Source organism: Carex rostrata, chromosome 26 (genome assembly GCF_964058835.1).
Source record: "Carex rostrata chromosome 26, lpCarRost1.2, whole genome shotgun sequence".
Lineage (NCBI taxonomy): Eukaryota > Viridiplantae > Streptophyta > Magnoliopsida > Poales > Cyperaceae > Carex > Carex rostrata.
This window is the reverse complement of record NC_135943.1, coordinates 3064420-3077414: the sequence shown is the minus strand read 5'-3', so window position 1 is coordinate 3077414 and position 12995 is coordinate 3064420. Positions and strand designations below refer to the sequence as shown.

The window sequence follows — 12995 nt, the reverse complement described above, 5'->3', positions numbered from 1 at the left end:
TAAAAACATATTGCAACTTGCACTACAAGACAAAAAAATTGTACTTTCAAACTGTACTTTTAGAAATTGCAGTTATAGGAAGTTATTGGCAGTTAATGTTAGTTATTAGCAGTTGTTTTGACAAAAAACGTGATAAAAAGGAAAAATTAAAATTTTTCAATTAATTTTTTTTGTCAATTTAATGAACACATAAATAAATCATTAAAATATTGAATACTGTAAAATTGACCACTTTATCTATAAAAATAAAATATACAAACTATTAAATTACAGAATTGCAAAATTCACAGATGAAAACAATAAAATATAATATTAAAAAATATTTATTTTCAATACTGTAAAATTATCAAATTAAACTGTGAAATCAAAAGGTAAAAACTATAAAATTACAAAATTGTAAAATTAGCATATCAAATAAAACTTAAAAAATATCAATTTTCTATTATTTCTTTCTTTCAAATTTTCACAAGATTAATACTGTGAAATTACAAAATGAATACTGTAAAATTAATAGGAAAAATACTGTAAAATTAACATATCAATACTCCATATCGCCTCTCTATCATATCTTTCCTCCATATTTCCACAAGATGAATACTGTCAATATGAATACTGTAAAATTAACGGGGGAAATACTGTAAAATTAACAAATCAATACTCCATATCGCTTCTCTATCATCTCTTTCCTCCAGATTTCCACAAAAGGAATACTGTAAAATTAACGGGAAAATATGGTAAAATTAACATATCAATACTCCATATCGCTTCTCTATCATCTCTTTCCTCCAAATTTTCACAAGATGAATACTGTAAAATTACAAGATGAATACTGTAAAATTAACAGGAGAAATAATGTAAAATTAACAGATCAATACTCCATATCGCCTATCTATCATTTCTTTCCTCCAAATTTTCACAAGATGAATACTGTAAAATGACAAGATGAATACTGTAAATTTAACGGGGCAATACTGTAAAATTAACAGATCAATACTCCATATTGCATCTCTATCATCTCTTTCATCTAGATTTCCACAAGATGAATACTGTAAAATGACAAGATGAATACTGTAAAATTAACAGATCAATACTCCATATCGCATCTCTATCATCTCTTTCCTCCAGATTTCCACAAGATGAATACTGTAAAATGACAAGATGAATACTGTAAAATTAACGGGGCAATACTGTAAACTTAACAGATCATTACTCCATATCGCCTCTCTATCATCTCTTTCCTCTAGATCTATTACTGCAAACAACGAAAACAACAAATTCAACAGAAATAACTTACTAGATTTGAGTTTTGCTGTGCTCTTCAACAAAAACAACTTCTATTCGATCGCGCTCCATGATCGAAGGTTCCATTGCGATCATATATAAAAAACGAGATCGAGTCAGTAATCTCAATTAAAATCGACATTGCAAAAGAAAAATGAATCAGAGAAGGTAAATACAAAAAAACAACAATTTTGGCTTACTTTAAGGGATCAGAATTATGATTGAATAACGTCATTTGAATCGGGGGTGTTAGATCAGTGTGGTCAGATCCGCCTTAAGAATCGTGCAGATCAACTATCCACGACTGTTAATGCGGTTAGAGATGAGCGTCGGAACGAATTTGAACTGTCGATCAGACTGGCCATATTTTCACCCATGTATGGTTTGGTTTCTTCCTAACATTCGTCTCTCCAGTAGAACCTCCGAGAGAGATGAAGAAGAGAAAAAGGAGAGAACAATCATGATGTTTTGTCGCTCGTGGGGACTGGTATGGCCTACCTTATTCTCATCTCAATTTATCTGCATCAAGGAAATTTAATATCTCGTGTGAATCAAGTCATCTTTATGCCTATTCGTATGTATGGATTGAAGTCAATCATTGTCTGAAGCATCTGATCGTCATGGAGGAAAGGTCCAAACGAAATGATGAATTTTTGTTTGTTTTTGGATGAATGAATGGAATAAATCATCAAATTGATTTGGAGAAAAACGAATTGAAGGAAAATTTCCGAAGAGAGAGAGATTCATTTTTTATCGGCAAAATTGAATTGGGAAAAAACGGAGAGAAGAAAAATATCGGAAGAGATCTGTCTTTTATGAGGGTGGGGACCGGAGTCCGTTAAAACAAGTTAAAAGGTACTGGATAAGACACTGTGGACAGATGGTGGACAAAACTCAGTGGACAGAAACCTTTTCTCAATTAATATAGAAATAGAAATTTACTTATTTACAAAAATAGATAGATACCGGTAACGTGTACCTTCATTACTAAAATAGGAAATAGTACCAACGGCTAGTTTTGGAGCCTTGTAATTATAAATAGGAAATCTTGTAATAAGAAAAAAACCTTTTTTTTTCTCAATATAAATTTTCTCTCTTCATTTTATACTATCTATCTCTAAAATTCAACATGGTATCAGAGCGACAGATCTGAAATATACCGCCCGAGTATCACATAAACTAGCAAAGCTAGTCGGTACCAAAAAATAGCGAAAATCTGCAAGAATCTGCCAAAATCAAAATGGCTCAAGAAGGGCAAGGGCAACAAAAGCTAACACATATTTTGCTCAATGGCCAAAATTATTTGTCATGGGCAAAGGCTGCATATAGAGCTCTAAGTGGTCGGGAGGTGTTAGAATATATCACCGGCGAAATGAAAGAGCCAACGGTAGTAAATCTAGAAAATAAGACCGAAATCGAAAAAAAGGCAGCAAAAAATTGGAGAACGAAAAATGATAGAATCATAACCTTGCTCATGTTGTCAATGGAGCCAACCATAGCTGACCTCTTCGAGACGGCCGACACGGCGTATGAGTTGTGGGAAGCCGTAAAAACCATGTACGGGCAACAAAATAATTTTTCCCATATCTATCAACTTATGCAAGAAATCCAACAGGAAAAGCAAGGATCAAGAAGTAATACCGAGTACCTCGGTGCTCTTAAGAAGAAAAAGGCCGAACTTCGGACTTACCGGCCTCTAACCACAGATCTGACCACACTTCAGAAACGAGATGAAGAAGATGACATCTTTCAATACCTCGCCGGGCTGAATCCGAGCTATGAAGCGGTAAGGTCTCAAATCATGACTACGGCACCTCTTCCCTCTTATTCTCAAATTCAAAACTTAATTCAACAAGAGGAAAGTAGGAGATCAGTCATGGGTGGTCCACAGATCACAAAATTTGAGGAACACGAGACTCGTGGTTTAGCTGTAAAAAACCCCAATTTCAATCCAAATCGACCAAATCAAAATAAAAGCGAAAAATGCAATCACTGTAAAAGAGAGGGTCACACTCAAGATCGGTGTTGGTTTCTCTATCCGCATCTCAAACCTAAAAAAATTAGAGGGGAGAAAGGAGGAGATGGACAAAATTGGGGAAGAAACGGTGGAAAAAATAAGACATTCGCTGTTTCGAATGAAGAAGAAGGGGTCAATAGACTAACGGGTCCGAATCAAGTCGGATTGGGAACCCACATGTATCCAGGCGGACCCATTAGCCACTCTGGAGGATTCAGCGACCAAAGGTTCAGACCCATTACAAATAGCGGACCCGTTAATGGTTATTTCGGACCCAACAGCAGCTCTGGCGGACCCAATAAACCAGGCGGACCCGTTAACTCTGTTTTTTCGGAAACGGGTCAGGTCTAGCGGGTCAGTTCCCATATTGCGCTGGCGGGTCAGTTCAACCGGGTCAGGGGCAGAATTGCGCTGGCGGGTCAAGTTCAACCGGGTCAGGAACCTATTATGGCGCTGGCGGGTTAATAAACGGGTCAGGAGGTGGATATGGCGCTGGGGATCAAGTGCAACAAGCTCTGGAGCATCTTTCTGCGCTGCTTGGGAGCCTAAACACCCCTAGTGCATGTGGTATTGTCTCTTACTCAAAAGATTTATTTTTTAACCAAATTATTATAGATAGTGGAGCAACCGATCATATGTTTGGTAACAAACAATTGTTATCAAATATAAACCCGACCAAGAATGATAAATTTGTCTTAGTTGCAAATGGCATGAAGGCACCAATAAATGGCATAGGGGAAATTAATTTATGTAACAAGTTAATTAAAAATGTTTTATACTTAGAAACATTTCCCATAAACTTACTTTCTATAAATAAACTAACACAAGAATTAAATTGTAATGCAATTTTCTCTTGTAAAAACGTCGTATTTCAGGACCGGGAAACCGGAGTCAAGATTGGTGAGGGATTTTTACAAAACGGACATTATTTATTGAACTCCAAGCAATTTAATTTGTGTGCTTCCGCAAAGACCGTTAATTTTGATCTATGGCACAAGAGACTTGGGCATCCATCCGACAAGACTTTAAGTAGTATTTTAGATTTTAAAAATTCAAATTATATGAATTGTGAAACATGTAAGTTAGCTAAGCAAACAAAGCTTCCTTTTGTACCTTCCTTTAGCAAAACTAAGGCTTTATTTGATTTAGTTCACTCCGATGTATGGGGACCGGCCCCAATTGATTCATATAATGGATTTAAGTATTTTGTTATTTTTATTGATGATTTCTCAAAAACTACTTGGTTGTATTTATTAAAATCTAAAGATGAAGTGTTTGGGTGTTTTTTTGAATTCTTATGTCTTATAGAAACTCAATTTAATGCCAAACTCAAAATTTTTAGATCGGATAATGGAACCGAATTTATAAACAACAAATTTTCAAACCTTTGTAGAGAAAAAAGAATCATACATCAAACAACTTGCATAAATACTCCGGAACAAAATGGAGTATCGGAAAGAAAAAATAGACATTTATTAGAAATGACACGGACTTTACTATTTCAAAATAATGTTCCTAAAATTTATTGGTCGGATGCCCTACTTTGTGCCACACATTTAATTAATAGACTACCAAGTGTGGGTTTATGTAATAAAAGTCCGTTAGAAATCATCTACCAACAAAAAATTACATATGACCATTTAAGAATATTTGGTTGCACAAGTTTTGTGCATATCAAAAGAAAAGATAAACTTGATTTTGTGTCACAAAAAACTATATTTTTAGGATACTCATATTACAAAAAGGGTTATAAATGTTATGATCCGATTAATAAAAAATTATATCTTTCTAGAAATGTTACATTTTTTGAAAATGAGCCATACTTCAAGGAAAAAGTATTTGACCAAACAAATATAAACAACCACATTGTGATGCCTTATATGGATGACTTAAATTGTGAACCAACCAATATTTGTGAAAATGAAGTTAGTGAAATTAATAATAACACAAGTGAAGGTTTAGTACAAAATAATTTAGGAATTAGAAGGTCACCTAGGATACCAACACCATCAACTAGACTTAGAGATTATGAAACCTACACGGTTCAATACCCCATAGAAAATTTTGTTTCTTATGACAAAATTTCATCCGAATACCATACATTTCTCACTTGTGTTGAAAATAAATTAGAACCAAACAATTATCAAGACGCCATTGAAAATCCAATTTGGTGCAAAGCCATGAAGGAAGAACTTAGTGCCTTGGAACAAAATGAAACTTGACAAATAGTCCTCTTACCAAAAAATAAGAAACCGGTTGGATGTAAATGGGTATATAAAATCAAATATAATAGTGATGGTACCATAGAACGGTATAAGGCAAGATTAGTTGCCAAAGGGTTTACACAAACCTATGGAATAAATTATAATGAAACCTTTGCACCGGTGGCAAAAATGAATACCGTTAGAATTTTATTCTCTATTGCCGTAAATAATGGTTGGGATCTTTACCAAATGGATGTTAAAAATGCTTTCCTTCAAGGAACACTTGAAGAGGAGGTGTATATGACATTGCCACCCGGTCATAAATTGGAAAACAATTCTAACTTGGTTTGTAGGCTAAATAAATCAATCTACGGATTGAAGCAATCTCCAAGAGCATGGTATGACAAACTTAGCTCTTATTTAATTTCTTGTAATTTTAAGGTTAGTAATGCCGACCATTCTCTATTTACCAAGTGTGATGGAACCAACACAACTCTAATTTTAGTATACGTAGATGACATTATAGTTACCGGAAATAATTTTGAACATATCCAAACAATAAAAAAAAACAATTAAAAGAAAAATTTGATATAAAAGATTTAGGATACCTCAAGTATTTTTTAGGAATAGAAGTGGCTTTTTCAAATAAAGGACTTTTTATCTCACAAAGGAAATATACACTTGATTTATTAAAAGAAACCGGTAAACTAGGATGCAAACCGGCCTCTACCCCATTTGATAACAAACATAAATTAAATAGTGAAGATGGTGAACCAATAAAAGATATGAACCAATTTCAAAGACTTGTAGGAAAATTAATCTACCTAACGGTTACTCGTCCGGATATATCCTTTTCCATAAGCCAAATTAGTAAGTTCATGCACTCACCAAGAACACCACATTTAGAAGCTATAAATAGAATTTTGAGATATTTAAAAGGGAATCCCGGAAGGGGCATTTTGATGAAAAACAATAACTCTAACAACATATGTGGCTATTCCGATGCAGATTGGGCCGGAAGCTTCGATAGAAAATCGACAACCGGCTTTTGCACATTTGTAGGTGGAAATTTAGTCACATGGAAAAGCAAGAAACAAAATGTTGTGGCACGTTCAAGTGCCGAAGCGGAGTATCGTGCCATGGCATCAACCGCAAGCGAATTAACTTGGATTAAGCAACTCTTATCGGACATGGGGTTTAAAACTCAAGAACCTATGAAAATGTTTTGTGATAACAACTCGGCACGACACATAGCATCAAATCCCGTGTTTCATGAGCGAACGAAACATATAGAAGTAGACTGCCACTTCATTAGAGAGAAAGTTCAAGCAAAGGAAATAGAAACACCGTACGTTAAAAGTGAAGATCAACTTGCAGATATTTTCACCAAAGGCTTGGACCCGAATCCATTTGAAAAGATTATTAGCAATCTAGGATTATATGATATATACATTCCTAGCTTGAGGGGGAGTGTTAAATTATAGATCTCATTATTTAATTAATATAGAAATAGAAATTTACTTATTTACAAAAATAGATAGATACCGGTAACGTGTACCTTCATTACTAAAATAGGAAATAGTACCAACGACTAGTTTTGGAGCCTTGTAATTATAAATAGGAAATCTTGTAATAAGAAAAAAACCTTTTTTTTCTCAATATAAATTTTCTCTCTTCATTTTATACTATCTATCTCTAAAATTCAATATGTAACATAACACTTTTGTGCAATTGCTGCAAGTACAGTGTAATGATCAGTTGCACTCTACTTCTCTGATCAGCTTGACTCTATATATAATTGTTGTCTATATAGAGGGCTCGACATCTTTTGTGTTAGTTTGTAGTTGCTGTTGTAGTTTTAAACACATCTTAATTCTTATAATTTTGTAGCTGCTACCAATGTTTCAAAAAAAAAAAAAAATCTTTTGTGTTAGTTCTCGCCGGTCAAGTTGTCGAAGAGGTTCAAGTAATATGGTTTGGGGTGATGATTATATATATATATATATATATTGACATCTTATGAATCAGTAGTAAAATTACTATAGATTAATTATTTGATGCATGCCGACATGTAAACTTTGAAGGCCCACATGTAGACAAGACAATTGGTTTCGGCCGACTATATATCTAGCAAAACAAACAAGGGAGATTTGGATGGAACAAACAAGCCAATTGGTTTCGGTCTACTATCTAACAAAACAAACAAGGGGCATATGCATGGGATCAGATCTGAACAGGGTTACCAGGTGTCAGGTCAGGTTTCTCTGGGTTTATTCTTTTTTTTTTTTTTGGTTTTTTGTTTTTGTTAAAAGTCCGTAGTAAATTACATTGATTGAAAGAATTACAATTAGTTGTTACAATAATATTAGAAAATATATATTTATGAAGGTATTTAGTTGTAAACAAACTAAAAAGACACACAGAGAGCATGTGTATCTTGTGAACATAAATTTGATTATCTTTACTTAATTTGATAGAAGCTTAGTGATTGTTTTCTTTATGCGTATATATATTTTGTCATGTTTCTCTGACAGAAAAAACAGAAAGCACTGAATCTAACTATATTAGGAACTGAAAAAACCAAACCAGGATAGTCATCACTCAGAGAAATATATAGTCGAGAAGGTACGGAATCAAACCAGACTAAAATTGAATCAATCGATTCAGGACAGTCACCACTCGAAGATCAAGAGGAGAACAATAGCACAAAGAAACAACCAACACAAATAACAATAAATAATAGGAAGCGTCTAATTATCTACAGACTTTTGTCCACCATTTGTCCACATATTTGACTTGCGCAAATACTGTAAAACTACTTCTACATGCTGTATAATTATACAATATATCACATAAAATATATCAGTTAATCACAAAACATCCAGTAACTATTTGAAGTGGTCCCATGATAGTTAAAAACAGATGGAAACTTGCACAACAGGACAAAAAAATTGTACTTTCGAAAATTTCAGTTATAGAAAGTTATTGCCAGTTAGTGTTAGTTATTAACAGTTATTTTAACAAAAAAATGTGATAAAAAGGCAAAATTAAATTTTCTGATTATTTTTTTTAATTATTTTTTCTCGATTTAATGAACATTCATCAAAATAATGAATACTATAAAATTGACCACTTCAACTATAAAAATAAAATGTACAAACTATAAAATTACAGACATGCAAAATTCACATATGAAAACGATAAAATAAAATGTTAAAAAGTATCAATTTTCAATACTATAAAAATATCAAGTTAAACTATGAAATCAAAAGATAAAAACTATAAAATTACAAAATTATAAAATTAGCGGATTAAATAAAATTAAAAAAAATATCAATTTTCAATACTATAAAATTGTAAACCTAAACTGTGAAAATAAAAAGTAAAAACTATAAATTAACAACAATGTAAAATTAGTAGATGAAAACGATTAAATACAATTTAAAAAATATAAATTTTCAATACTGTAAAATTGTGAATTTAAACTGTGAAAACAAAACGTAAAAACTATGAAATTTCAATAATGTAAAATAAGCATACAAAAAGGATAAAATAAAATATAAAAATAAAAAATTTCAACTTAAACTACAAAAACAAAACATACAACCTACAAACAATTAATACTGTAAAAATTTCTAAATCTAAACTATAAATCAATTCCATATATACTGTAAAATTTTTAAATCTAAACATACTTCCATCATCTGTTCAACAAAACTATAATATTCACCACACAATGAGATACATTCTTCCATCGCGGTCATATTTAAACAATGAGATCGAGTCAGTAATCTAAAAAAAAAATCGTCATTACGAACGAAAAAAGAATGACAGAAGCAAAATACAAAAAAAAATCACATAAATTACGATTTTGTTTGAATAAAAGTCAGTACCGATGAAATGACGACTAGCTTGATTGAAATCGTGGCGAACTAGGGAAGAGAAATTCGAAAGAACAAATTCACGCCTGAATATTGTAAAACAAAATATCCAATCCTATAAGTTCTTAAATAAAAAATGTTTGACTTTTTGACCGTTTTTCAATTATGCACCCAGATAAATCAATATCTCACTAATAAATTTAAAACAAGAGAATTGAGCAGTAGATAAGGCCACTTCAAAACTAAAATTTGGCGTTGTTAACTCTTCACACACTTTCGAATCAAGTGATTACCTTAGATCGAGTCCGTATATAAATCGATGAATCTATTAAAGGGGTGAGAGATTTAACCTGAGAGCTTCTACCGCCTCTTTATTCCTCAGCGTCAACAATCAGAACAAATAGTCAAGATCTTCATCCCTGCCGCTTCTACTTATCAGATCCAAGCTCGACAACAAGACATCATCTCGCTGCCGTCGTGACCGTTGCGTCCGTCTTGTCCGTCGCTATGGGCTTAAGGTGATTTGTGCAGAGAAGCAGAAAAGAAGGGACCGAGAGAGAGAGAGAGAGAGAGAGGGGGGCTACTAGAGGAAAAATAGTAGGGAGAGGCGAAAGATTGAGAGAAAGATCTGATTTCAAAATTGAGAGATTGATCGGGTCAGAAAGTTTATAAAAGAAAGGTCAAACAGTTAGAGTTTGAAGTTTGTTAGAAAGTGAATAGCGTTGTGGACAAATAGTGGACAAAAGACAGTGAATAGAAACTTTTTTTCTAAATAATATTTAAATAATATAATTAACTATATGCTCATATCGAACGTATAGCAAAGAAAATCACAGTAGTCAGATCTCCTAAACAGAAATATCGAAAACGATAGTCAAATTTACTAAACAGAAGCACTTTTTTTTTTACCATTTAACTTTATACTAAATGAATGTTAAATTTTCAAACTTTTACATATACATGTATCCCTCGTGAAATAGATTAATTAGTTTCAACGGTTTAGATTCATCATTTAAAGCCAATCCGATAATTTTTTGGAATTGTGCTCACCAAACTCTCTTCATTAGCACAACACACTAAGTATGGTCAACTATGGATTAGACATCTAATTGTAAGAAAACCGAGTTTGAGAAATTTACAACATAGACGCATATAGACGCATAGCTCCGTAAAAACAACGTCGGCATTCATTTCCTTTATTTCTTCCTCATATCCAATATCATATAAATATTACCATGAAGAGATATATAAATGAACAAGGCACCATTTTTTTCTTAAAATGTAATTAAAATGAAAGATGAATTAATTGACAACAACAGAGAAATATCTAGAAAATTCTGCATATTCACCTTGGATCCACAGAAAGCAACAGCTCCAAACCTCACTAAACAACCACAATATCAAACAATTTTTCTAAGAAATGTAACGAATCAAATTAAATTAGAAGGAACTAAGAAAAATAGCACCCATTAATAGTTAACAATAGAGCATTTCTTTCTGATCTCACCCTGGTCTCCTGTAAGCACACCAATGTTGCCCATCTTGATCATCGACTCGGCAAAATCTTGGAAGAATTCAGACTCAAATCCATTGACATGCTTCAGGACATATGCTCTGGTAAAGCTGTCTGTCAAGAGGGCCCAGTCAGAATGGAAGGCGGATCTTCTTTTAGCCACTTGTTTGTAATAACTCAGATCGAATGTCTTGTAACTGCCAGGATCCATCTCAATGAGTGTCGTGGTATCTGTCGGGCTACATTTCGATCTCAGTTTGGCTATGTAGCGTGGGTCCAGGAATGGGTCGACATCATTCAAGTTGTTTTGGCCGGTGAAATTGTACAAACGGTCTTTGATGGCTGCACAGTCTGTGATTCCAATTGTGTGGGCACCTAAAATATAGAGATAAAAATAAGTACCTTCTGTATACATTAGAAATATAGTTTTTATAAATATATGTCAGTAATTGATAGCGAGTAGTAAAGGTTGTCATGATGGATATTAGCATAAATTTTGATATTGATTTTTTTTGGAATAATGTATTAATTACCTGAAAGAACAACAAGGTCCTTAAGATCAAGGCCCTTGACAGCAAACATTTGAATCAATTGAGTGAGATTTGCTGTAGGTGGCGGAAGCTGCATGGTCTCATCTGCTATTGAGATCCTTCCATCTCTCCTTCCTAGCGACACTGGCCATGTGGGCCCCTTGCTCTGAACATTGGTAACAAGGAAGGCATTTGTTTTCAGTTTTCTGTAAATTTCATTTTATAACTTTTGTTGTTTAAAATTTGCTACCAGCAGAATATAGGCTTAGTTAATATCCAACTTGAGTCAACCAAGCTGGGACACAAATGCATGATGTTTAATACATTTTTATAGATAATGTTTTCCGGATTGCCTCACAGTTAGGAGTATAGTTAAGCTTATATATAGTGCAATATGAGACAACAATTGCTCCCTAAACAATTATACTTCATTAAATTAGTCCATGGATGAAGAATAATTTTGCCAAATTTGTTCACAATTGCAAGAAAATGACATACCAACCACACAGCATCTCGAGCCATCAAAGTAAGAACATCGGCACAAGAGACTGTGTTTGGGCATGCCTTCTCAAGCTTAGCCTTCACCCTCTCAACTGAACCAAAACCACGAAGGCTACGGTTCGGAGGGGCTTCATTCTCTGCTTTATTGTCCTTTGTTGAGTTCAATAGAACCGATCCATCACAACCCTACATTTCAAAAATAAAAGTACAAATTGCAGGACCAATAATCATATTAGTGATATAATTTCAAACAATACAGGATATAGTGCACAACTTTTATAACATAAGATAAATAAGTAATAAAACTTTGTATATGTAAATATACCCTAACAAAGCAATCATGGAAATGTAATCTGAGAAAAGGAGCAGCAAGGCTTGGTGCTACTGAGAGAATGCTAATCATCTCTTGTCGTACAATGTCTTCGACATTGGGGCATGTCTTGCTATAGTAATCAACACTCAATTGTGCTCTGGTTAACCCTACGAGTAGAAAACATGGAACCATAGTTATCAAAACTGCCAATAAGCCATTTTTTGCCATGTTAGGAAGTTGCCAAGGCAATGATAACAGCACTTGATTAAATGGTCCTCTGTTTTCAAGGTGGAATGAGATTGCTTCATAGTTCATAGTAGTTATATAGAAGCCAAAATGGCATCTTATTACCAACTGGAGGTTACAAAAACCCTTTTTTTTAATAATATATATGATATAAATGCCTAGTTACAAACACTTTTTTTTATACAATATATATGACATAAATGCCTATTACTCTTATGTTAGAATAACTTTTGAGTCTTCTCTGGGAAGTTATACCTACCAAAGTTGACAATTTTACATCAACTGTTTTGCTGGATTGCATCCACTGGAAACGTATAAACACTTATGAGGAAACTCGGTTCCTCTATAATGCATGAAAGAAGGCATGAGTTGTACCATGTTACCTTATACCTATATAGGTTCACTTTAATTTACAATAATATTTTTCATAGCCGGTTTGAAGTTCTTGGCCTTTCAGTTCTCTAGCACATGCCATTGAATTCAATTTATTTGGGCTAGCCACAAGCGCG

The 12995-nt window shown here is 33.4% G+C and overlaps 1 protein-coding gene across 1 annotated transcript; it reads right to left on the bottom strand.

The window, feature by feature from the left end:
• Positions 1 to 10488: 10488 nt before the first annotated feature.
• LOC144544083 (peroxidase 1-like) lies at positions 10489 to 12468 on the bottom strand. The gene is made up of 4 exons (XM_078292500.1): positions 12253 to 12468; positions 11925 to 12113; positions 11430 to 11592; positions 10489 to 11271 (listed from the first exon to the last, which is right to left on the bottom strand). The coding sequence occupies exons 1-4, from the start codon at positions 12466 to 12468 to the stop codon at positions 10853 to 10855; spliced, it is 987 nt and encodes a 328-aa protein (XP_078148626.1). The 3' UTR covers positions 10489 to 10852.
• Between the last annotated feature and the right edge of the window lie 527 nt (positions 12469 to 12995).

Excerpts from the sequence above, each read along its gene's own strand:
- LOC144544083 (XM_078292500.1), bottom strand. The coding sequence starts at position 12,468 with ATGGCAAAAAATGGCTTATTGGCAGTTTTGATAACTATGGTTCCATGT. Across the intron at positions 12,114-12,252 it reads TCCATGATTGCTTTGTTAGG|GGTTGTGATGGATCGGTTCT; the intron begins GTATATTTACAT and ends TTTGAAATGTAG. Across the intron at positions 11,272-11,429 it reads GGACCTTGTTGTTCTTTCAG|GTGCCCACACAATTGGAATC; the intron begins GTAATTAATACA and ends TCTATATTTTAG.